This window comes from Plenodomus lingam (assembly GCF_022343315.1).
Source record: "Plenodomus lingam strain CAN1 chromosome Unknown contig_18, whole genome shotgun sequence".
In the NCBI taxonomy this organism is placed as follows: Eukaryota; Fungi; Ascomycota; class Dothideomycetes; order Pleosporales; family Leptosphaeriaceae; genus Plenodomus; species Plenodomus lingam.
In genome coordinates, this window is record NW_027093935.1 from 971,048 (window position 1) to 996,063 (window position 25,016).

The 25,016-nt window shown below is 39.1% G+C and overlaps 4 protein-coding genes across 4 annotated transcripts; 2 read left to right on the forward strand and 2 right to left on the reverse strand.

Moving 5' to 3' along the window:
- Positions 1-108: 108 nt before the first annotated feature.
- Positions 109-4,037, reverse strand: IAQ61_003758 (uncharacterized protein). The gene is made up of 2 exons (XM_003837270.2): positions 3,483-4,037; positions 109-3,412 (listed from the first exon to the last, which is right to left on the reverse strand). Exons 1-2 carry the CDS (start codon positions 3,883-3,885, stop codon positions 387-389), a joined length of 3,429 nt encoding a protein of 1,142 aa, XP_003837318.2. The 5' UTR covers positions 3,886-4,037; the 3' UTR covers positions 109-386.
- Positions 4,038-16,505: 12,468 nt separating this feature from the next.
- Positions 16,506-19,263, forward strand: IAQ61_003759 (uncharacterized protein; the record flags this gene model as incomplete). The annotated part of the gene is made up of 3 exons (XM_003837271.1): positions 16,506-17,387; positions 17,438-17,708; positions 17,756-19,263. 3 exons carry the CDS (start codon positions 16,506-16,508, stop codon positions 19,261-19,263), a joined length of 2,661 nt encoding a protein of 886 aa, XP_003837319.1.
- A 72-nt stretch (positions 19,264-19,335) lies between these two features.
- IAQ61_003760 (uncharacterized protein) lies at positions 19,336-21,210 on the reverse strand (the record flags this gene model as incomplete). The annotated part of the gene is made up of 3 exons (XM_066096090.1): positions 19,336-20,272; positions 20,342-20,922; positions 20,971-21,210. 3 exons carry the CDS (start codon positions 21,208-21,210, stop codon positions 19,336-19,338), a joined length of 1,758 nt encoding a protein of 585 aa, XP_065953966.1.
- A 618-nt stretch (positions 21,211-21,828) lies between these two features.
- Positions 21,829-24,931, forward strand: IAQ61_003761 (uncharacterized protein). Its single transcript, XM_003837273.2, has 3 exons — positions 21,829-23,452; positions 23,506-23,634; positions 23,689-24,931. The coding sequence occupies exons 1-3, from the start codon at positions 21,908-21,910 to the stop codon at positions 24,577-24,579; spliced, it is 2,565 nt and encodes an 854-aa protein (XP_003837321.1). The 5' UTR covers positions 21,829-21,907; the 3' UTR covers positions 24,580-24,931.
- Positions 24,932-25,016: the final 85 nt, after the last annotated feature.

Consider the following 25,016-nt stretch of genomic DNA (forward strand, 5'->3'; position numbering starts at 1 on the left):
TCAGGGGAAGTAAGGAACCATAGGCCTGGTGCTTGGGAATGGACAGAAGTTGTATGAGGATGTTCAGGACTGTGGTTGAGTGTGCTTTTGGGTGCAAGATGTAGAGGCATTGTGTAATGGATTGATATTAAAATTTCGCCATGTTCGAATGAAGCCTAGATGATGCAACGCAACTATTCTCTAAAACGTAGATGAAATCAAAGAGCAAAACGTCTGAGCTGAGAGCGTGCACTTGAGCCCGTGACCTGAAGAAGTAAATGATGAAAGTGAAAGGTGTCAAACATCGATATAGGAGGATGGAAAGAAAATAGCAAAGCCTCGCGCAGTACATGTGATGTGTACCCGCTCCAACAAACAATGAGAACCCATCAATGCAGTTCCCTCCATCACCACATTCTTTCCTTACCCTTGCCTTTGCCACTACCACTACCCTGCACAGGGCTCAACGGAGGGAATGCGTCTTCCACGTCCTGCCGACTTTGCTCCTCAGCAAGGCTCAATTGCATCACAAACTCTAAATCTGAGAGCTCGCTCTGGTTGCTCGACCCCGCTAGAGCATTGCCTTTTCTTGCTGGACTATTCTTAGATCCGGGTGAAGCGTTTGATTTCTTGCTTTTGGTGTACTTGATTGGAATTTCAAAGGCTGAGGGTGGCGTTGTGGAAGGCTCATACATGTCAGACCCAGAATTAGTGCTGAGCGATAGACGAATGGCCTCGGCAATATCAGCATCTAGCTCATCCTCGTTCTTAAGAGCTGGCGACGAAGATGAGCCAACCATGCTGGCCTCGGGTGTCACCGTGTCGCCACTGAAGGCAGCGCTACTTTCACTTTCACGGCGACGCAGTGCTTCTGCCTCCATGCTCTCTTGAGACAACATCGCAGCGTAGGCTAGAGCTTCGTCTTCACTCAACAACTCCGTACCAAAGCGCCCGGCTAAGCGTTCGGCCTGTTTTTGACGTTCCAACGTTTCACGCTCAAGCTCAAACTGCTCATCAGCAATGTAACTGTTCAAATTGACCCGACCAGTACCAGCAAAGCGTTCGACAGCGTTGTTGCTGCCTCGTTCAGAACGCCTCAAGCGACGCTTGCTGCCCTTATATGCATCAGCAGCCGTTGAGCTGTAGCTCCAATACCGAAGTTGATTGCCCAAAGAGACAGCGCCACGCAAGACGGTTGGATCAGGGTCCAAGCAAATGGCCCCAGCGGCAAACATGTTGATACCGATGCCCTGGACCGAAGCCTGAGCTTGCACCAAACGCCTGCGTGCCTTTGAGGCGTGGCGAGAGTTCAGGGTACGTATAGGCGACATGCTGGACGCGAGCGGGTCCCAGGCCTGAACGAGGCCGTCATTCCCACCAACGACTAGATGCAGTCCCGTCATGGCCAGGCAAGATATCTCCGGCGATTCGGTATAGATGATACGAGCAGGGGCAATGTTATTGGTGTACTCAGACGATCGTGATACAGCTGCCCGTACATCCCAAAGAATGACTACTCCCGTCATCGTACCGGCTGCTATGAAGCGAGCTCGTTGGCCTGGAACGTCTGATGGGGAAGCCGGCTGGCTTGAGACAGATATTGGTGACGCATAAGGTGAAGAGGCTGTTGATGCAGTCGAGAAACCTAGGGCAGGGTCTTCAGATAAGGTGATAGTTGCGAATGTTGAAATGTCCAGCGTTGTTGTAGTGATCTGCGTATTCTTGAAACCGCCTAATGTTAGCTTTGAGCACCTCCACTCTTCCTGCATGTTTCCTCTTTCTGGTGAGCTCAATGTGGACATGTATGAGGAGCTGCGTGTACGTGCGTGAAACTTTGACGTATCAGGAGTACCAGCACCCGAGCCGCCGAACAGCGAGGCGACCGGAGTAATTTGTGGGGTAGATAGCCTCGTCGAGGTAGCTGTACTCTTGGTCTTTTCGCTCGACTTCCATCGAGTGAAGCGTCTTGCGTCTGCAGTGCTGCCCTCTTCGAGTCCACACTCAAACACGATAATAGCTTCACCGGCGTAATTCCCATCATCGCCTGCAAAGTCGACCTCAAGACGTCGGCGCATGTCCCACCCCAGACAGATCTTTCGAAAATACTTAGGGGGCTTGCGCAGGAATTCTTCTATTTCCCTTGTCTCGGCAACAAGCTGCTCCTTGCTCAAACACATGCCATCCCATGACGTACGAGGCGAATAGCTGCCGTCAACATCAGCATCACTATAGGGATCAGGCCTGGCAGTGCGCCGGCTAGGCTCAACAAGGTTCCAATAGACGCTGCGCCCAGTAAGCCAGCCAAAGTACTCAGTGTAATGATCGAGATAACTCTTTGGGGCTTGACTGCGCGTGGGGAACTTTGTCAAGTAGTATAGTTCACCCAGAGCGTTCAAAGCTACAGCCCAAATCCGGTTCTGTGTATAGCGTTTTGACGAGTAATTCTCGTCGACTGCGATGGCAATGATAGGCACACCAGGACTGAGAACCCAGCGCGCCGTCAGCTCACCTCGTTGAACGCGAGATGAACGAAGGCCGTCGGTCCCAATACTGCAGGCAGAGACAACACCTGCAGCGGAGCCCATCATCATGCCTATTAAACCTTCTGATAGCGTTGGGATTGTGTTTGATTTTGCGATCCAAACGCTACAGATAGCGCCGCCATCAACTCCTAGTTTTGGGATGCCTGTTTCAGGCAGCGTAAAGTCAGAAGGTTCGCCGACAAAACGTCCGCGCATTTCCTCTGGAGAGCGGTAGTAACAAGAGCCCTCTGGACAGCCCTGCCCATAGATGAAGCCATGTGGCTGCGAAACATCCATGACATTGGGACGTCCGACAACCTCTCCTGAGCCTAATCCCCATTCAGCGGTACCGGGGAATCGCTCGGAAAATTGACTGTAGAAGTTGGGATCACTCTGGCCCCAGGGATCCACTTTTTCGGCCATTGGATCGCTGCTCGTCACCATTCCTACATCGTCTGCTCCATGGATCAGACGTGGCATACGCTTATTTAGCCCTGAGCCAAAAGTAGCGTGGAGGTGGTTGATGATGGTGTATGTTTTCGCATCGTACGTGACAGTGGAGGTTGCAACCTGGACTTGGCCGGTACGGGACGGCGTTGGAGCTTGCTGAACGGGCTTTCCACGAGCCAAGGAACGCAAGAGCCGTGTACGCAGAATGTACTCGCTACGCCACGAAGCCAAAGCTGTAAGACGAGCAAACCTCCTCTTTTCCGAACGCACGACTGCACCACTATCCTCTTGAGCCGAGCGGAAGGCAGCGTCCTCAAGCGACTGAGGGCCCGGGAAGTAGCGACCGAAGGCAACTTGCCAGGCATGCGGGGTGGTAACCACCTCATTGAAGCGGCGAGACACAAGGGACACAGCGGCGAGATCGTTGGGAGAGAGATGCGCAATGGCGTGAATCAGAACCTCTGAATCATGTTAGCGTCTTGCAAGGCGTGTGCAGATTAGGCTACCACAGTTCCAAAGGCATGCACCTACCATTAGGAAGATTCGCGATAGGGGAACTCTTATCATCTGGTTTCTTGTTGCTCTTGGTGACCTCGAACAATGGGCCCTCAGAAGGCTTGCGCGTCGAATGGGCTATTGCGTTCTCATATTCAGTGATCCTGTCTCTGGGTGGCGGCGTAGATGGCCCGCCAACCCTCAGTCCGCCAGCGTTCAGGGCGTCATCGGCAACGACATATGTGCGCGTCGCGTCACGCGTATTGCCAGTGCCACCCGCTGATGGCTCAGGCTCTCTCTGCGACCCATCTGAGGAAGGGCGCAGAGAGTCCTGCAAGCCATTGTCGAGGTGCTGTCCATGCTGGGAGGTTGTTGGGCGGTCGGAGGCGATCTGGGGGGTTAAAATGGTCTGGTCTGCTTTTGTAGGCTCTGATGGCATAAAACTGATCGAAGGTCCTGTTGGTGGGGGCAGTCGACCGAGCTTGTATGAAAGTGCTCAGTCAGTCTTGTTTGAAGATAAAGGCAGGCGTAAGCGAAGATATCGGATTCGTGGTGTTGACAAAGGGTTGCAGGTTATCTGGCGATGAAGATTAGCAGACTTGGGGGGATGCCAAGAGATCTAAGAGAACGTGGGGTCGTGGTGGCATGTCATATGACCATGGGTTTAGCGTCGGGCGACTTGGGCTTTACTCTGAGTGGTTAGAATATCCCTGTAGGTTCAAGTCCACGTCACAGCGGCAAATTTTTATAGTTATATAAACTAGCCTATAGTTAAGTATAAATTAGGGTAATTTAAGTAAGTAAATGTAGTTTTTATTACTATCTTTTTTAAATATATTCTAAACCTATTCTTAATAATATATAGGCATTCCTAAATACTATACTAGAGTTTAGTATAGTAGTACTAGATAATATATCTAAACTAGATAGTAATATTAAAGATAAATTTAGGTAACTATATAAAGTGCTAGAGGAGGATAGTAGTAGTAGTATTAAGGAAGTAAGTAAAAGTAAATAGAATAAGTTTAGAATAGGTTAGTAATATATTATAGGGGCATAATATATACCTTACTTATAGTAATAGTTAAGGACTACTACTTACACTAGTAATTATTAAGTATATAGCTATTCTCCTAGTATACCCTTAATTATATAGCTAAGAGTATAGGTATATAATACTAGTTTAGTAATATAAAGATAGCTCTTACCTAATAAGAGAAGAGGTGCTTATACAGGCTATATAGGTAACATGTTAAGAACACGTTCTTAAATTATTCTAATTCTAGTAGGTATAATACTCCTACTAGTCTATCTATCTTAATAGGCCTATAACTTTACTATTCTTTAATAGCTAGCTAGCAAGCTAGTATAAATACTAATACTCTAGGGTAAAAGTATATAAGTATCTTAAGAATATGTTATAAATATATTCTTATTATATTATTAATAACGTATTATATAATTAGATCTAAACCTTAAAAAGTATAGTACCTAAGAAAATTTTACAAAGAGAACTATAAATAAGAAGCTATTATTATAGCCTTATTAAGCGCTTCTCTTTAAGGATTTATAAGGACTACTAGGTATCTTATTATCTTATAATAAGGACTATAGTAAATTAGGTAGGGAGGGAAACTTAAATATATTTAAAACGTGTTAATAATAAGTTAGTAAATTATAGAATAGGCTTAACTATATATTAGCTGTTAGAACTATAGCCTAATATCTACTACTAGGAAAAAATATTATTTTAGTTAGGTACTACTAGAGGTAGACTCTATATATCTATAAGGTCTTCTAACTAGGGAGATATTAAATCTTTCTAGTAGTCCTACTTTATATTCTATAGTTAAGCCACAGTTAAGCTAGATAAAGAAGTATAGTAGGTATATTATAACCTATTCCTAATATATTCTTAATATATTCTAGGTGTTAATTATCTATAAGGGTAAGGATCTCTATTTAAAATCCTATATAAAGTTACCTTCTAAGTAATTATACTAATAGATATAGTAGTAATACCTTTTTTTACTATTATTTCTTTTAGTATATATATATATATACCTCCTTCTCCCTTAACACTATCTAATAGTAATATTAAGGAAGTAGTAAAGGTGTTATAGCCTATACTTACTCTATAGCTTATATAATATAAGTTATTTGTAACCTATTATAAATATATTCCTAACTTATTATAGCCTAGTTTCTAAACTTAACCTAGCTCTAAACCTATCTCTAACTTAAAGGTTTCTATTCTATTAAAGAAATACATATTAGCTTTATAAATAAAGATAAAATCTTACGTATTATAAAGCGTAAAAAGCTTCTATAGTTCCTATTTAAGAGTAGCCTTAGAGGAGTACACTATAAGTAGAGGATAAAGCATTAGGATCCTAAAACTATATATAGTATAAGAGAATAGGTTTAGAATATATTACTAACACGTTACTATAGGCGTATATATAGTAAATCTTTATATTAAGCTTAAGTAACTTAATTATTTACCTTTTTAAAGAGTAGGTATTAATTCTATTAAATTAAGACACGTTCTAGATAGATATGTTATATAAGAGGTTATATAGGGTATAGGTAGAGATTCTAATAGTAATCTTCTACCTATAGGAAAAGAAGCGTATATATTAAGAATAGGTTTATAACACGTTTCTAATATATTATAGTTATTATACTTAGCTAAATTATTATAGATAAGGATATAACTAAGATATATTAAGTTACTATTACTAACTTCTTTTAGAAGTGTAAAGCACTTATAAAAAGACAAGTGTTATAGAGGTATATTTACTTATAAGGATTCTATAGGACTACTATTAATATATGCAATAAGTAGATAATAGGCAAGTTTTATAGCGCACCGCAACCTATTTATAACATGTTTCTAACTTGTTTCTAGGACTTAGGCGCTATCTCTAGTTAATTAATCCCTATAAGCGTGACTAGCGCTAGCAACTTTAATCTTATATAAGATTTTGTTAAGTATATCTATAAAGAAGTATTTACAAAGCATATAAAAGAGAGCTAGATAATACTACCTCTTTATATCTAAGTAAATTACTATAGGTATTAATAGTAGAGGAATACTTTTAGCTTGCTAACCTCCTCTTATATAAGTAAATATATTCTAAACCTATTCTAAATATATTCCTAACTTATTCTTATATAATTAGAACACAAACCCTCTAAAGATACCTAAAACTAGGTAATCTATAAGAAAAACCTAGTAATTACTGCTAGGATTATGCAATACTATAGTAAAATATTAAAAGAGGTATAGGAAAAACTAGAATCTTATTTAAATATAGCTAAGCAGGCAGGCTAGAAAGGATATAAAACTAGTAAGCATGTAAGTATTCTTAAGGCTACTTAGAAGTAAGTTTATAACCTATTCTTAACCTATTAGAATTATATAAGTAATATTGTGTAGTGCACACTAGATAGATCTATAGGATATAAAAGAGTTTAAAGCCTAGAGCAAGTTTAGAATATACTATAACTATAGAACTCCTAATAGGCTTAAGTAAAGGTACCTTAAAAAGCTTTAGAGGGGAGAAAGTAAGTCTTACGCTAGTGTTATATATATTTGCTAATTAAAATATATTTAGAACATGTTTAGAATATATCCTATAATAATAATAATACTCTAGATAATAATAAAGCAAGTCTTACTATATCTAACTTAACTAGATATATCTTAGTCCTAATAAGAAATAAAAAAGCACGCTTAAAAGCCTAAAGCTAGAGGGCAAGTAGTAGAGTAGTATTAGAAAGAAGTTTACTAGCCCCTTTTCTATCTTCTCTACTACTAGGCTCTTCTCCTCTACTAATAGTAACCTAAAGGTATGCTTTGCAAAACATGTTTATAATATATTCTTAACTTATTATTAGTCTATAACTATAAACTTTATAATAAAAGGCTCTTCTTAGTAATTAGGCTCTAAAGAAGAGAAAAGAAAAGCTAGAGGTAAATAAGGAAGAACTTATATAGAAAAAGGCACTATTTAAATTATAAAAGGTACAGTTTAAACTTAAGAAAAAAATAGCTACTTTTTATATAAGGTAGGGTTAGTCTATAAATATAGTAACTAGTTCCTAACTAGTTCTTAATATATTCTAGTCTATTATATAAGTATATATAAGTAGATAAATATATATTCTTTCTTCTTCTCTTTCTTCTTCTTTCTTCTTACACTCTACAAGAACTTTTTATATTTAAGAGTTTAATACTATTTTACTATCTATCTTTCCTAATATTATTAGATATAACTAGTTAATATAGTCTATAAAGATCTTTTAAAGTTAGTATATAATAGAACGCGTTAGGAACACGTTATAAACTTATTCTAATACTAAGTAGGATTTATACTAGCAATATATTAAGCTTAAGTTACTTCTATCTAATACTAGGGCATTCTCTCCTATAATATCCTACCTAAATAATAGGTGTATAGTATTTCCTAGCAAGCTTTTCTACTAGGCTATTTAGGCTAGATTAGGGGTATAGGAACTTTATAGAGTATATATATATATAAGTTAGAACACGTTTATAATATATTAATAACTATTTTAGTGTTGCTTCTCTAATAGAGGTAATCTTATTTACTACCTTAAGAGGTATTATCCTAAGGTTTAAATAGCCCTAGTAAACTATAGTAGAACTATAATATAAGGTATTGCAGAAGCAAGGATCTTTTATAGGAGCTTAATAGTAAATACTTAAGAACGTGTTCTAAATATATTAATAATACGTTCTCTGCTAGTAGAGTAGACTATACTAAGTGCCTCCTCTAAGGTTTAAGAACCCTCTAAGATAGCTAGTCTATAATAAGAAGTGGTAGCTAGAGTAGAGGCTAAAGAGGAAGCAGAGAGTAAAGAAGAGGAGCAAATAGTTGCTCCCCTTTACACTATAAATAATATTTAGTAAAAGTAGTAAAAAGGAGATATAAGTCTAGTCTCTTAAAATATATTTAGAATATATTAATAATATATTATAGCTAGATACCTATAAATACTAGATTCTTCTTTAATCTAAAGGACTACTAGAGCTTTATAATACCTATAAAAGTAAAAAGAAAAAGTTATATAGTATTAAAGGACCCTATAAAAGTAAATAGTACTTTACTTTTAGTAGATAGAAAAAAAAAGAGAAGAGTAGAGAGTTTATTTTAGCAATTACTACTACCCCTTTAGGTTATATACTATTATATATTATTTATTAGAACCTATTCTTAACACGTTCTTAACGTGTTCCTACTTATTACTATTATTATCTCCCTCCCCCTCTCTAGTATCTTCTCTATCCTCCCTATCCTCCCTAGGCTCTACAAAAGCATACTGCAAGTAGAACTAGGCGGTATTCTAGTAGGAATTAGTAAGGTCCACACTAGTATTAAAGTAATAGTCTTAAAATATATTAGGAATAGGTTAATAATATATTATAAATAACTTACTATAGCTAGGATAATTATAAGCATAGATAGTATAAGGAACCTAATAACCTTAAATCCTTAGTAGGGTAGATATAGTAATAAAGTTAAGCTATAATAAGTTAGTAACGTGTTTTTAATAGGTTCTTATAGGCTATACCTTATTACTATTATAGCTAGTGCAAGTCTTCTTCTAAATTATATTTAGGAGGGTATTAGTATTTATAGGGGGGCCTATAGTAGCTACTAGCTAGGCTTAGAGAACTTCTATAAAATATATTAGTAATAAGTTTTAAATATATTCTAAATAACTTATAGTAAGGAGCGTTCTAGTAATTATATATAACCTTTATATAGAAGTCTATATATATTAGTATAACAAGTTAAGAATAGGTTAATAATATATTTACTCTTTACCTTGCAGACCTCTATTATAGAGGGCTAGCTAGTCTTCTTAACCCTACTAACCTTATAGTAGGCTATATTAAGCCTATAATCTTTTTTAGCATAGGTATATAGAGTACCCCTAGTACCTAGAATAGCCTAAGAATATTAGAACCTATTTAGAACACGTTTAGAACCTATTCTTACTCTATATAAGGTGCCCTTATTATTAATCTTAGTATAGCAGTAGCGCTCTCTACTCTCTATCTTAACTACCCTATTAGGGCTAACCACAGGCTATGCCCTAATATTATCTAGGACGCGGCTAAGGGCAAGGTACTATTAATAGTGCTTCTATAACCTATTAAGAACACGTTCTAAATATATTTTAATCTGCTTACGTAGGATATAAGGGATATATTAGTAATAGGTATAGTAGTAGTAGCTTATAGTATTACTAGTATAGAATATATTTAGAATAGGTTTAGAATGCGTTATAAAATCTTATAGTATAATATTTAGTTAACCTTGCTTAGCTAGCTAGTAGAGCTTAGTATAGCCTAACCCTATACTAAATACAAGTTTACGCAGCGCTAATTCTATAGTTATATAAACTGCGCCCTCCATAGGGTTACTACGTGACAATGTTTAGAGGGCGCAGTTTATATAACTATAGAATTAGCGCTACGTAAACTTGTATTTAGCATAGGGTTAGGCTATACTAAGCTCTACTAGCTAGCTAAGCAAGGTTAACTAAATATTATACTATAAGATTTTATAACACGTTCTAAACCTATTCTAAATATATTCTATACTAGTAATACTATAAGCTACTACTACTATACCTATTACTAATATATCCTTTATATCCTATATAAGCAGATTAAAATATATTTAGAACGTGTTCTTAATAGGTTATAGAAGCACTATTAATAGTACCTTACCCTTAGCTACGTCCTAGATAATATTAGGGTATAGCCTATAGTTAGCCCTAATAGGGTAGTTAAGATAGAGAGTAGAGAGTACTACTACTATACTAAGATTAATAATAAGGGCACCTTATATAGAGTAAGAACAGGTTCTAAACGTGTTCTTAATAGGTTCTAATATTCTTAGGCTATTCTAGGTACTAGGGGCACTCTATATACCTATGCTAAAAAAGATTATAGGCTTAATATAGCCTACTATAAGGTTAGTAGGGTTAAGAAGACTAGCTAGCCCTCTATAAGGGAGGTCTATAAGGTAAAGAGTAAATATATTATTAACCTATTCTTAACTTATTATACTAATATATATAGACTTCTATATAAAGGTTATATATAATTACTAGAATACTTCTTACTATAAGTTATTTAGAATATATTTAAAACTTATTACTAACTTATTTTATAGAAGTTCTCTAAGCCTAGCTAGTAGCTACTATAGGCCCCCCTATAAATACTAATACCCTCCTAAATATAATTTAGAAGAAGACTTACACTAGCTATAATAGTAATAAGGTATAGCCTATAAGAACCTATTAAAAATATATTACTAACTTGTTATAGCTTAACTTTATTACTATATCTACCCTACTAAGGATTTAAGGTTATTAGGTTCCTTATACTATCTACGCTTATAATTATCCTAGCTATAGTAAGTTATTTATAATATATTATTAACCTATTCCTAATATATTTTAAGACTATTACTTTAATACTAGTGTAGACCTTACTAATTCCTACTAGAATACTACCTAGTTCTACTTATAGTATGCTTTTGTAAAGCCTAGGGAGGATAGGGAGGATAGAGAAGATACTAGAGAGGGGGAGGGAGATAATAATAATAATAAGTAGGAACACGTTAAGAACGTGTTAAGAATAGGTTCTAATAAATAATATATAATAGTATATAACCTAAAAGGGTAGTAGTAATTACTAAAATAAACTCTCTACTCTTCTCTTTTTTTTTTCTATCTACTAAAAGTAAAGTACTATTTACTTTTATAGGGTCCTTTAATACTATATAACTTTTTCTTTTTACTTTTATAGGTATTATAAAGCTCTAGTAGTCCCTTAGATTAAAGAAGAATCTAGTATTTATAGGTGTCTAGCTATAATATATTATTAATATATTCTAAATATATTTTAAGAGACTAGACTTATATCTCCTTTTTACTACTTTTGCTAAATATTATTTATAGTGTAAAGGGGAGCAACTATTTACTCCTCTTCTTTACTCTCTACTTCCTCTTTAGCCTCTACTCTAGCTACTACTTCTTATTATAGACTAGCTATCTTAGAGGGTTCTTAAACCTTAGAGGAGGCACTTAGTATAGTCTACTCTACTAGTAGAGAACGTATTATTAACGTGTTTAGAATATATTCTTAAGTATTTACTATTAAGCTCCTATAGAAGATCCTTGCTTCTATAATACCTTATATTATAATTCTACTATAGTTTACTAGGGCTATTTAAACCTTAGGATAATACCTCTTAAGGTAGTAGATAAGATTACCTCTATTAGAGAAGTAATACTAAAATAGTTATTAATATATTATAAATATATTCTAACTTGCATATATATATACTCTATAAAGTTCCTATACCCCTAATCTAGCCTAAATAGCCTAGTAGAAAAGCTTGCTAGGAAATACTATACACCCTTTATTTAGGTAGGATATTATAGGAGAGAATGCCCTAGTATTAGATAGAAGTAACTTAAGCTTAATATATTACTAGTATAAATCCTACTTAGTATTAGAATAAGTTTATAATATATTTCTAACGCGTTCTATTATATACTAACTTTAAAAGATCTTTATAGACTATATTAACTAGTTATATCTAATAATATTAAGAAAGATAGATAGTAAAATAGTATTAAACTCTTAAATATAAAAAGTTCTTATAGAGTGTAAGAAGAAAGAAGAAGAAAGAGAAGAAGAAAGAATATATATTTATCTACTTATATATACTTATATAATAGACTAGAATATATTAAGAACTAGTTAGGAACTAGTTACTATATTTATAAACTAACCCTACCTTATATAAAAAGTAGCTATCTTTTTCTTAAGTTTAAACTGTACCTTTTATAATTTAAATAGTGCCTTTTTCTATATAAGTTCTTCCTTATCTACCTCTAGCTTTTCTTTTCTCTTCTTTAGAGCCTAATTACTAAGAAGAGCCTTTTATTATAAAGTTTATAGTTATAGACTAATAATAAGTTAAGAATATATTGTAAATATATTTTGCAAAGCATACCTTTAAGTTACTATTAGTAGAGGAGAAGAGCCTAGTAGTAGAGAAGATAGAAAAGGGGCTAGTAAACTTCTTTCTAATACTACTCTACTACTTGCCCTCTAGCTTTAGGCTTTTAAGCGTGCTCTTTTATTTCTTATTAGGACTAAGATATATCTAGTTAAGTTAGATATTATAAGACTTGCTTTATTATCATCTAGAGTGTTATTATTATTATAGGACATGTTCTAAATATATTCTAAACACGTTTTAATTAGCAAATATATATAATACTAGCGTAAGACTTACTTTCTCCCCTTTAAAGCTTTTTAAGGTACCTTTGCTTAAGCCTATTAGGAGTTCTATAGTTATAGCGTATTCTAAACTTACTCTAGGCTTTAAACTCTTTTATATCCTATAGATCTATCTAGTGTACATGTCGCAAACCAAGAATGGGGCAAAAGTGAACACTGTTACCCCACCCCAATAAGTTGATATATATGGTGGGATATTAATAAGATATTGTATTGCGACAGTACACTATATAATATTACTTATATAATTCTAATAGGTTAAGAATAGGTTATAAACTTACTTCTAAGTGGCCTTAAGAATACTTATATACTTACTAGTTTTATATCCTTTCTAGCCTGCTTGCTTAGCTATATTTAAATAAGATTCTAGTTTTTCCTATACCTCTTTTAATATTTTACTATAGTATTGCACAATCCTAGTAGCAATTACTAGGTTTTTTTATAGATTACCTAGTTTTAGGTATCTTTAGAGGGTTTGTGTTCTAATTATATAAGAACAAGTTAGGAACACGTTTAGAATAGGTTTAGAATATGTTTACTTACGTAAGAGGAGGTTAGTAAGCTAAAAGTATTCCTCTACTATTAATACCTATAGTAATTCACTTAGATATAAAGAGGTAGTATTATCTAGCTCTCTTTTATATGCTTTATAAATACTTCTTTATAGATATACTTAACAAAATCTTATACAAGATTAAAGTTACTAGCGCTAGTTACGCTTATAGGGATTAATTAACTAGAGATAGCGCCTAAGTCCTAGAAACAAGTTAGAAACACGTTATAAATAGGTTATAGTGCGCTATAAAACTTACCTATTATCTACTTATTATATATATTAATAGTAGTCCTATAGAATTCTTATAAGTAAATATACCTCTATAACACTTATCTTTTTATAAGTGCTTTATACTTCTAAAAGAAGTTAGTAATAGTAACTTAATATATCTTAGTTATATCCTTATCTATAATAATTTAGCTAAGTGTAATAACTATAACATGTTAGAAACGTGTTATAAACCTATTCTTAATATATACGCTTCTTTTCCTATAGGTAGAAGATTACTATTAGAATCTCTACCTATGCCCTATATAACCTCTTATATAACATATCTATCTAGAATATGTCTTAATCTAATAGAATTAATACCTACTCTTTAAAAAGGTAAATAATTAAGTTACCTAAGCTTAATATAAAGATTTACTATATATACGCCTATAGTAACATATTAGTAATATATTCTAAACCTATTCTCTTATACTATATATAGTTTTAGGATCCTAATACTTTATCCTCTACTTATAGTATACTCCTCTAAGGCTACTCTTAAATAGGAACTATAGAAGCTTTTTACGCTTTATAATACGTAAGATTTTATCTTTATTTATAAAGCTAATATATATTTCTTTAATAGAATAGAAACCTTTAAGTTAGAGATAGGTTTAGAGCTAGGTTAAGTTTAGGAACTAGGCTATAATAAGTTAGGAATATATTTATAATAGGTTATAAATAACTTATATTATATAAGCTATAGAGTAAGTATAGGCTATAATACCTTTACTACTTCCTTAATATTACTATTAGATAGTATTAAGGGAGGAGGAGGTATATATATATATATACTAAAAGAAATAATAGTAAAAAAAGGTATTACTACTATATCTATTAGTATAATTACTTAGAAGGTAACTTTATATAGGATTTTAAATAGAGATCCTTGCCCTTATAGATAATTAACGCCTAGAATATATTAGAAATATGTTAGGAATAGGTTATAATATACCTACTATACTTCTTTATCTAGCTTAACTATAGCTTAACCACAGAATATAAAGCAGGACTACTAGAAAGATTTAATATCTCCCTAGTTAGAAGACCTTATAGATATATAGAGTCTACCTCTAGTAGTACCTAACTAAAATAATATTTTTTCCTAGTAGTAGATATTAGGCTATAGTTCTAATAGCTAATATATAGTTAAGCCTATTCTATAATTTACTAACTTATTATTAATATATTTTAAATATATTTAAGTTTTACTCCCTACCTAATTTACTATAGTCCTTATTATAGGATAATAAGACACCTAGTAGTCCTTATAAATCCTTAAAGAGAAGCGCTTAATAAGGCTATAATAATAGCTTCTTATTTATAGTTCTCTTTATAGAATTTTCTTAGGTACTATACTTTTTAAGGTTTAGATCTAATTATATAATATATTATTAATAATACAATAAGAACACGTTTATAACATATTCTTAAGATACTTACACACTTTTACCCTAGAGTATTAGTATTTATACTAGCTTGCTAGCTAGCTATTAAAGAATAGTAAAGTTATAGGCCTATTAAGATAGATAGACTAGCAGGAGTATTATACCTACTAGAATTAGAATAATTTAAGAACGTGTTCTTAACATGTTACCTATGTAGCCTGTATAAGCACCTCTTCTCTTATTAGGTAAGAGCTATCTTTATATTACTAAACTAGTATTATATACCTATACCCTTAGCTATATAATTAAGGGTATACTAGGAGAATAGCTATATACTTAATAATTGCTAGTGTAAGTAGTAGTCCTTAACTATTACTATAAGTAAGGTATATATTATACCCCTATAATATATTACTAACCTATTCTAAACTTATTCTATTTACTTTTACTTACTTCCTTAATACTACTACTACTATCCTCTTCTAGCACTTTATATAGTTACCTAAATTTATCTCTAATATTACTATCTAGTTTAGATATATTATCTAGTACTACTATACTAAACTTTAGTATAGTATTTAGGAACACCTATATATTATTAAGAATAGGTTTAGAACATATTTAAAAAAGATAGTAATAAAAACTACGTTTACTTGCTTAAATTACCCTAATTTATACTTAACTATAGGCTAGTTTATATAACTATAAAAATTTGCTGCTATAATGTAGACTTGAACCTATAGGGATATTCTAACTACTTAGAGTAAAGCCTAAGTCGCCTAACGCTAAACCCATAGTTATATAACATGCCACCACCGATGTTTGCACGCAGCACTAGTTAGTACAAGATACTGCTAGGTTACATGCTATGTGACTATAAGATATATTTTACAAACGCAGATTACTAAGCACTTGAATATAGTGTGTATTCTTCCTTGTCTAAGATTTTATCCTAGTTAAGATCTATAACTAACTTATCTACTATTAGACTACTAAGCTTTACAAATTACTACCTCCTTAGTTATTAATATTAGTGTATTGAGCGTAAGCTTAATAAGCAGGTAAATGCAGATCTGTAACAGGTTAGGCGCCCTGCCCACGAAATGAATACTACGTTATTTCCCTATTTGTACCAATTGGCCAAAAGGTACGCACGAGAATACTTAAGCTAAGTATTTCTCGCATAGTAACTCCGTATAATATATATATCTCAACAGATAATAGTGCTAGACCCTAGCACTAACCCTAGAGCCTTGTTCTGGTCTAGCCTAGACCTCTAGTAAGCGCTAGCTATTTTTGTTATAGCCTAGCCTTGTTACAAGATCCTTTGGAGATTAGGTAGGGAACACAGGCACTAAGGATTGGTGCCGTGGTGCTCTTTTGCAACAGAAGCTCATTGCAGCTGCCTTATCTATTTGCGCCCCCCTACCTAGCTGAGGCTTGTTACCGGTAACTGTTCATCATCCAAAGTCGATTCTTCCACAATGTCCCAGCGTAGCCCTTGCAGCTTTTGCCGCGAAAAGATATTACGTGCTCGCGATTCTTGGGATTACCACCACTCGAGTTACTTCTCCCTGAGAACTTCTGCCAGGAGACAATGCGTGTTCTGCAGGATTTTGTTCGAAGATGTTCAGCATCATCAAATCAATCTCGAGAAATTTGCCTCGGCAGACACTTCAATTGAGCAAGCAGTGAGACGATGGCTTCAACAAGATACGAAGAACACAAAGAAGCTAGCTCTACTACATCCTTTTCCTATATCCCTCTATAGGTGGAGCACTCGTAGCTTAGGACGCACAAGAGAAGGGAAAGCCACGATTGCTATCACTTTCCGAGTTGTTCCAGGATCATTGGACACTAGCGGCGAGAACCAATCCCAGGAAGGGGCGGAAACGTTTGGTCTGCCAGAGCGTACATTCTACTGCTTCCCAGAGACTGATCTAAACCCTTTATTGATCCCCATCGATCTCGGTATGAGCACATATCCGCGGGTCAATGGTGGCCATCAGATCAAGAGATGGATCAGGGATTGTGGGATTTACCACAAGAACTGCCCCAAGCGCGCTGGAGCTGGCAGCAAATGGGTTCCCACCAGATTACTGCATGTTGGAGGCAGACGTGAAGGCGAATCGATACGCGTTGTCGATACTAAGGTTGCGAACGTGAAAGGCCCTTACGTTACATTAAGTCATTGTTGGGGCCCTTCCCCGGAGAAGAGAAGGGACATTTTGACGGCGCAGAGCTGGAAAGAGTTTACAGAAGTTGGAGTACCATGGAATTTTTTATCCAAAAACTTTCAACAGGCCATTGAAGTTGCACGATTTCTGGAAGTCGACTATATATGGATAGATTCATTATGCATTATTGTAAGTGCACTTCATGCTGCTCGATATTGGCAACATCTCATTATTGCAAGCAAGGAGATACCGCAGAGTGGAAGAGAGAGGGCGCTTTGATGCATAAAGTCTATCGCAACTCTTACTGTAATATTGCAGCAGCTGATGCTGCAAACAGCCAAGAAGGCTTGTTTCGCCAGCGTGAGCCACAAGACGTTATCCCTGCACGGTTCGAGGCTGATGGAGCCTCGCCAATGTTCGGCAAGAATAAGTGGCAGATTATAAGAGGTGATCTATGGGAGCATGATCTGCTCAGCAGACCTCTCTACACACGAGGATGGGTGTTCCAGGGTGAGTATGCGTTGACTTCTTACCTCTGAATGCTGAAACCTATGTAGAACGAATGCTCGCTCCAAGAGTACTGCATTTCTGTCAACATCAAATCTTCTGGGATTGCACAGAGATGAGTGCGTGCGAAAGTCTACCTGGGGGCCTGCCTCTACCGTTAGATCGATCGTCTTCGATAGATCGTCACTGGCGAGGAAGATTACAAGAGGGTATCTCCAACCAAGCACTCATTCTTTCCGCAACTAACGACGACTCACCCGAAGACTTTTGGAAAGCTGCAATCGAAGCTTATACAAGCCTAGATCTAACCAATCAGGATGACAAACGCATGGCAGTCTGGGGTATCGCGAAGCTGGTCCGTGACAGCCTTGATGAAGAGTATGCTGTAGGAATGTGGGGATTGTTCCTCGAGGAGCAGCTAGCTTGGAAGGTGGCAGACTATGCGACGTCTGAGCGTCCAGAAGTCTTGAAAATGAATCCATCTTGGTCTTGGGTATCGGTGAAGGGCAGAATCATCGTTCAAGATCGCTCAGGGCGACGGAATAGAGTGTATCGTGTGAGAAATCACAACGGTCAAGCCTTGTCATTCAAGATAAGCCAAGAGATGATTCGGCCCAAGGCTCCTCGGCAGACATCTGGCGATCGTCAGAAGGACATCGCAAACATGAGTAAGGACTTGGAATTGGTAGATGATCGTCGGCGGAAGTCAAGTGTTACCTCTAGGCATAATTCTGAGGTGGGTTTGTCAACATCGATATCGCAACGTAATTCGCTAGTCAGTACAGCGCGGAAGGACTCAAACAAAGACCGGCTTTTGGAGCATGAAAATGCTAAATTTCGGCCAATGATCCGAAAAACATGGTCGTGGAAACCAGTCAATTACACAATTGGAACCCCCCAGGCTCCGGAATCGCCCTCATTCTTCCCTTTCTCCGCATTGTTCACTATAATTTTGGCATTGGCATATGGTTTCATGAGCTGGTTCTGGTGCTTGTCGAGTCATGCCATGTCTACTTTGCGGTTGCTAATTTCACGCGAACGATGCCGTACCCTGACGGCGGAGACAGACTCAATAGAAAATGCGCCAAATTCAAGGGATGTCGAGCCTGAGCTGTCAGACAAGAAGATTGCAGTGCAAGGATACATTCATCGAGGAGACCTACAATGGTCGAATGAGATCGGTGAATACCTGCTGTTTCCTAGAAATGCAGCTAAGCAGCAGTTACGAGAGACAATCATCGAGGCGTATCCAGATACTACCGAAGATGCCAGGGCTGGGGCTGTCACCTTCGTCATCCTCGCATTGAGTCAAAAGTTTGAACACAACAGCATAAATCTAATCCACAACCCAGAGCTAGAATTGAAGACCTGGTACGAGGGACATGGAATCATGATCCGTTCTTCAGGTGTGGACCAGCAATATTTTCGCACTGGTGCAGTACAAATCCACAAACTAAGCGCTGAAATGTGGCATCACATTCAACAGATCTGCTGGGAGCAAGTTGAGCCACCCACAGACTTGGAAGAATGGGAAGGGGAGAAGTTTTGGATTGCTTGATGATTCTGGAGCTACTAAAGCTTCCTCGTTGCGACACTTATCTTCGATCCAATATTGTGCCCAGCACACCCATCATCGATTGTACTCAGGATCCAAGCCCAGTCCTACCGACGGAGAAGAGATTCCCCGTATATCGAAAGTAATGCTTCTGTTCAATCCAGACGACCGTCGTCTCACCGGCGGCGACTTTTGAGCTGAGGAGGCTAGAAGCTTTGGCGATTCGAAGCGCTTGAGCTCTCCAACGACGTCCTGCCATGAAGGCTCCACAGCTGTAGCGTTCGAGCTTTCCAAAGTACGAGTGAAGGATCTTGGAATATTAGACGTGCGCAATTGTGAGTTTGCCATTACCAAGGCGTCATTGTAGTCTTCGTTGGCGTAGCGGAACAACACCCTATTGAAGGCAACTATTGCATATTCCACTTCGTCATAACCCGGCGGCATGAGTCTGAGATAACCCTTGGTCGATGCAAAGATATCTTCAGCACTACGAGGTGGAACACCTGCTTTTGACGATATATGAGGTCGTCCTTTGAGCAGGCCCGCAAGTCGCGATAGGGTAATTCCCACGTCCTCCTCTCCCTGCTTGCCAACGGCCGCTATGCTTTTGAGCGCTAGATCACGCTGACTTGTTGGTTGTTTCTCAATATCCTTTATGGCAGCATGCAAAAGCGCCTGCACATTTGCTGGGATGCGATTTGGGCTGAAGGTGATGGCGTCCGGCGAAGGTGCGCTGTGTATCCGGTCAAGGGCAAGCTTTGTCTGTACAACGCTTCCATTTACGCTCTCGTAAATCTCTTGTACCCATTTGCGGCCAGCAATCCCTGTTTTTGCTTTCCGAAAGGCGATGCCGAATGACGATAGCGGAGGCTTATGCGCGTCAGACCCAAGCCCGAGCTCTCCATGTTCACGCTCTAGATCCCAGGCAATGAAGCTCTTCATGGAACTTTCACGTATTGAATCAATTACCAACTCCAAATGCTCCGGTTCTGCCCACGCCGTGTTAGGGCCACTGCATCAATGAACATTAGCTTTCTAACTCCAGACACACGCTTTGATAGCATTGAAAATTGAGATGTACCATTGAACGCAAATCTTCTCTGCATCATCGCACGTTTCACAGACATAATGCTTTTCGCAATCTATACAACGGCGATAGAATTGCAAGCGACTCTCATCAAAATCTGGTTCGTGAAAGTCACAGTACACCTCTTCCAGTTTGCCATGTCTCCGCAGCCTCGAAGTGATCAAAATCCCTACACCCTGTTGCTGCAGGACGGAGAATTGGCGGAGTAACAACTCTGTCAAAGACGGACTGCATTGCTCAATGTTGTCGATCACGAGGAAAGCACAGCCTGTCTCTTGGATCTCCCTACACCTTTGTTGGAGCGCTTGGCTAATCAGATCTATGCGTACGGAGACTCGCCTACCAGCGTTTTGCGCATAGGTGTACTTATCATACATGTTTGAAGCAGTATGGTCTGCCAGCAGCCCAGGAGGGGTGAACTTCCGGTAGACCTCGCTCAGAGAATCTTCTAGGAAAGCAAGTTCATTCTCAATAGGACCATCGCGTATGAACAGGGCAGAAACATGAGTCTTGGTTCCGAATGATTGTTCATATTCTGCACGGATTCGTTTGATCGTCAAGGAAGCCATTGTTGTCTACCAGAATCAACAATCTGGATACTCCACGTTGTTGCACAGAATTACCTTGCCAACTCCAGGCCCGCCTATAATATACAACTGCCATGCATTTTTACGACGAAGCCAGCGGCCAAAGATCTCGCTGTGGAAGAAGGCGTCGAACAATTGAGGGTAGATATCAGATGCGATTTCGTGCGGAACTCCCAACGCAGGATGAATAGAGAAGAATTGTGCGAAAGGGTCTGGTTGGTCTTCCTCTTCGTCGAAGTCCGCAATATCAATATTGCTCGATTCCATGGTCATCATCGTCGGTCGGTGTCAGTCCTTCAGCGGCGCATCAAAGCTTTGCTCCTGTAAGCAAATATAGTCTCAGAGTATGTAATCACAAGTCACTAATGCACGCCAGGTTGGAGTAAACGCAAATAGGAACAGGCAGCCGTTCGGGGCAGAGTCTAGACTCAGGTGCTGCTTCCATGCATGTGGGGGCCAAAAGTGAGGGCTGAACAAGCCACCAAATGATGACCGATGACCGACAGGTACTTAAATGACACGGGCGAGCAAGGTTTGGAAGATGATGAACACGCAAAGTTAAACCTATAAAATATCGACCTATACAAACCTATGCGGCTCCGTATGTACATCAACTCAGCCCGAAATAAACTTGATTCCAGGCACACAAGCGACAACCCTTGGCTGATAGATGTCAGCCATAGGAAACACTGCCACTGCTGACTTTTGTGTTTGTTCCAGCTGACAAGTTAAGGCATACCAATCTGAGCTGCTTTCGCCCCCAAGCTAATCTCCACAAGGGTAGTCGCTGATGTGGTGGTATATTCAATCTATCTTCGTCATGCTAGTAAGATGTAGTATACCAGGATCAAACTGAATACTGCGCGTTGATGCGCCAGGTTCCACAAAGAAAATATTTGTTATATAGCTACATAGGCTTCTGGATGAGTATCCATGTCGCCGTCACTCTCTTCAGGTCACGACAACAAACAAAATGCTACTCCGGGTTCCTGTTCTCGCAGTATCACTTTGGAGCGTGCTCATCTTGAGTACAATTTCAAGTTCTACGCCTGTTGTGCGGCCCAAAGCGGTACGCATACGCCAGGAATCCCCTGAACCACAGTCCACCGCCTGCGGAGATGTCATTGACTCAGTTAATGAGGGCTACGCATACTTTTACGCTGTGGATGCCTACGACTGCCTGATGAGCGTACCATTCAACACAGCTGTCGCACAACGATTCATCAATTATGTGAACGAAACTTTGCAGTTCCAAAGTACACTTGCGTACCTCAAAAGTCCCCCAGTCGGGTACCAACAGCCTGCTATTGACGTTGAGGCGCAATTGCAGAGCATCAAGAACAACGTTACGACGGGTCTCTACACGAATCAGTACCAATTTGAGATTGATCTGCAGCATCTTCTCTATTCAACGCACGATGCACACCTTAACTTGGTTGCAGGAATAACGGCGGCATTCTCGTTCTTCGCACCGTTTTCGATCACTGCTGCATCTTCCGACGGCACATCCCTACCGCAAGTATACATCACTGAAGATGTTATCAAAGCTCGGGACGAGGGTTGGAAACCGTCACCTATCAAGACGATCAACAAGCAGGATGCAGTCGAATACCTAACGCGCGTTGCAAGTCTCAACTCTTTTGGTGGTATCGAAGCACATGCAGATTGGAACCAGCTTTTTCACATGCCAGCATTGGACATTAGAGGCGATCAGAGCATTTGGGACGGTTACATCAACTTCTACCCGGGCGACGAAATCGATATTACAGTTGTAAACGGCACAAATTACACGGACTATTGGCTGGCGCTCTACAACGAGCCCTATGCGACGGGCCCACTTACCACGGGAGGCGACTTCTACAACTACTTTGTCTTGGGCCTACTACCAGCTTCTTACGATGACAGTGCAGAGTTTTACAACCCAGCATATGCAGTTGGCACTACTCCAGTAGGCAATAGTACTACACCAGATGTAGCAGTAAATTCATGGCGTGAAGTAAGCAGCGGAGCGTATCCCGACCCCGACGTGGCTCAGGATGGCCTCGCTGTTATCGCAGACGGAGTCGTATCTGGATACTACCTACGAGATCTGGACGCTGCAGTTCTCAGTATACCCTCCTTTGGCCAAACCGGATATGCAATCGGCAACTTTTCCGCAGCCGTATCGTACTTCATCAGCAACGTCACCACCGAGGGGCTTACGCGGGTAGTGATTGACCTGCAGCAGAACACTGGAGGCACGGTCGAGCTGGCTTTTAGCACGTTCAAGAGGTTCTTTCCAAATAGTATGCCTTTTTCTGGAAGTCGCCGTCGCAATCACCAACTGGGGAACACGCTTGGTGAGGCATACACGGCTTACTTTGAGGCTTTTGAATCAGAAGATCCTCGTTATAACGACTTTGTCGCTGATGAGTGGGTCATCTCTTCAAGGTTGGATGCGGCGACTGGCCAGAACTTCACTAGCTGGGCAGAGTACAAAGGCCCAGTTGAAGAGAAGGGGGATTCATTTTCGCTTACGGTGAGTTGTCATAGAAGGGAGTTGACAGTATATACACTGACGACAATGTCCAGGAGCGCTATAATCTCTCGAGCTCCGTATTTGATGCAGCTCTGTTTGAAGGCTGGATTCCGTGGGGATATACACCGGAAGACCCCATCGAGGATTACTCGCAACCTTTTGCTGCTGAAAACATTGTTCTGGTAAGAATACACGCTCATACCTATAATGAAACGTAACTTACTATGAAGCTGTAGCTCACTGATGGCGCCTGTTCCTCGACCTGCGCACTTCTCGTGGAAATGTTCACTGAGGTCGGTGTGAAGACAATCGTTGCGGGCGGTCGTCCAACTACAGGACCTATGCAAGCTGTCGGCGGCAATCGCGGTGCCGCAATCTACTCTGCTGATGGACTTGATTTTCATCTCCTTGCTCTCAATTCCACAGAGGCAAACGATACCGTCCTAGCTACTGTGCCCCGTCTCAACGAGAAAGGCTACCGCGACTCTGGCGTCTTCACCACCGTTCTGGGCGTCAACCTCCGCGACCAGATCAGGCCAAATGACACCACCCCTCTACAATTCAAATATGAAGCAGCCGATTGCCGTATTTTCTACACACTCGCAAACGCCTACAACATGTCTCGCCTCTGGCGTGACGCAGTGTCCGCCTCCTTGGACAACCCCTCCCTCTGCGTTCCTGGTTCCACGGGCTTCAAGAATGCCTCCAAGCCTGCCCCCAAACCCCTCCTCACCTCTCCCGCAGTCCCCCTCTTCAACCTTTCCGCCCCAGATGACTTCCTCACCGCCCCAACGCTCGATCTCAGCGGCGGAATCGAAGACCCCGGTCACGGCGCCAAATCCGGACGCGTGACAATCTGCTTCGAAGAGGGATGTGACCAAGGATCTGATTGCAGACAGGTTTTACTCAGCCAGTGTAATAAGCCGGGCAATCAGGCGGTTGTGGAGCGCTGTGTGCCCATACGCAAGGGGCAGGATTTCTGCCCTATTGGCACGACATGGAAGGCGACGCAGCAGCATATTATGAGGAGGGTGGGAAGCCCGACTAAACCGGGAGCGTTTCAGAAGAACGATGTTTCGTATACGGGGCCTTGTGAGCCGAATGCAGATAAATTTTGTTTTAAGTGAGGAGGGTTGAGTGGTGTGGGTTGGGAGAGGGGTGTGTTTATGTTCATGTTTAGCTGATACCTGACTAGATATAATGTTTGATTATAGATGAGGTGGGTGTTTGATTTTTTTGAGTTATTTGCAGGAACTCAGTATGATTGTGTGGTGAAGAGTTGTACTGACTCTGGTACATGTGAGTACCTGAGTCCATGCTTCGACGTGCCATTGTGACGTCATATTAAAGGCCAGTCAAATAAATCATAAATTCAGAGAGAGAGAGAGAGAGAGAGGGAGGGAGATGTTTTGTATACCCATCTGAATTGATAGAAGACATAGTCTCTAGGCATATTTTATATGTTTCAATCAGATCCAGAAGCACGAAACCATTTTGTAGGCACTTGCGTGACACAATCAGTCTTGTTCACAGCTTCAAAGACAGACGGCCTCCGAGTCACGCA

Excerpts from the sequence above, each read along its gene's own strand:
- IAQ61_003758 (XM_003837270.2), bottom strand. The coding sequence starts at position 3,885 with ATGCCATCAGAGCCTACAAAAGCAGACCAGACCATTTTAACCCCCCAG. Across the intron at positions 3,413-3,482 it reads TATCGCGAATCTTCCTAATG|AGGTTCTGATTCACGCCATT; the intron begins GTAGGTGCATGC and ends AACATGATTCAG.
- IAQ61_003761 (XM_003837273.2), top strand. The coding sequence starts at position 21,908 with ATGCTACTCCGGGTTCCTGTTCTCGCAGTATCACTTTGGAGCGTGCTC. Across the intron at positions 23,453-23,505 it reads GGGATTCATTTTCGCTTACG|GAGCGCTATAATCTCTCGAG; the intron begins GTGAGTTGTCAT and ends GACAATGTCCAG. Across the intron at positions 23,635-23,688 it reads CTGCTGAAAACATTGTTCTG|CTCACTGATGGCGCCTGTTC; the intron begins GTAAGAATACAC and ends ATGAAGCTGTAG.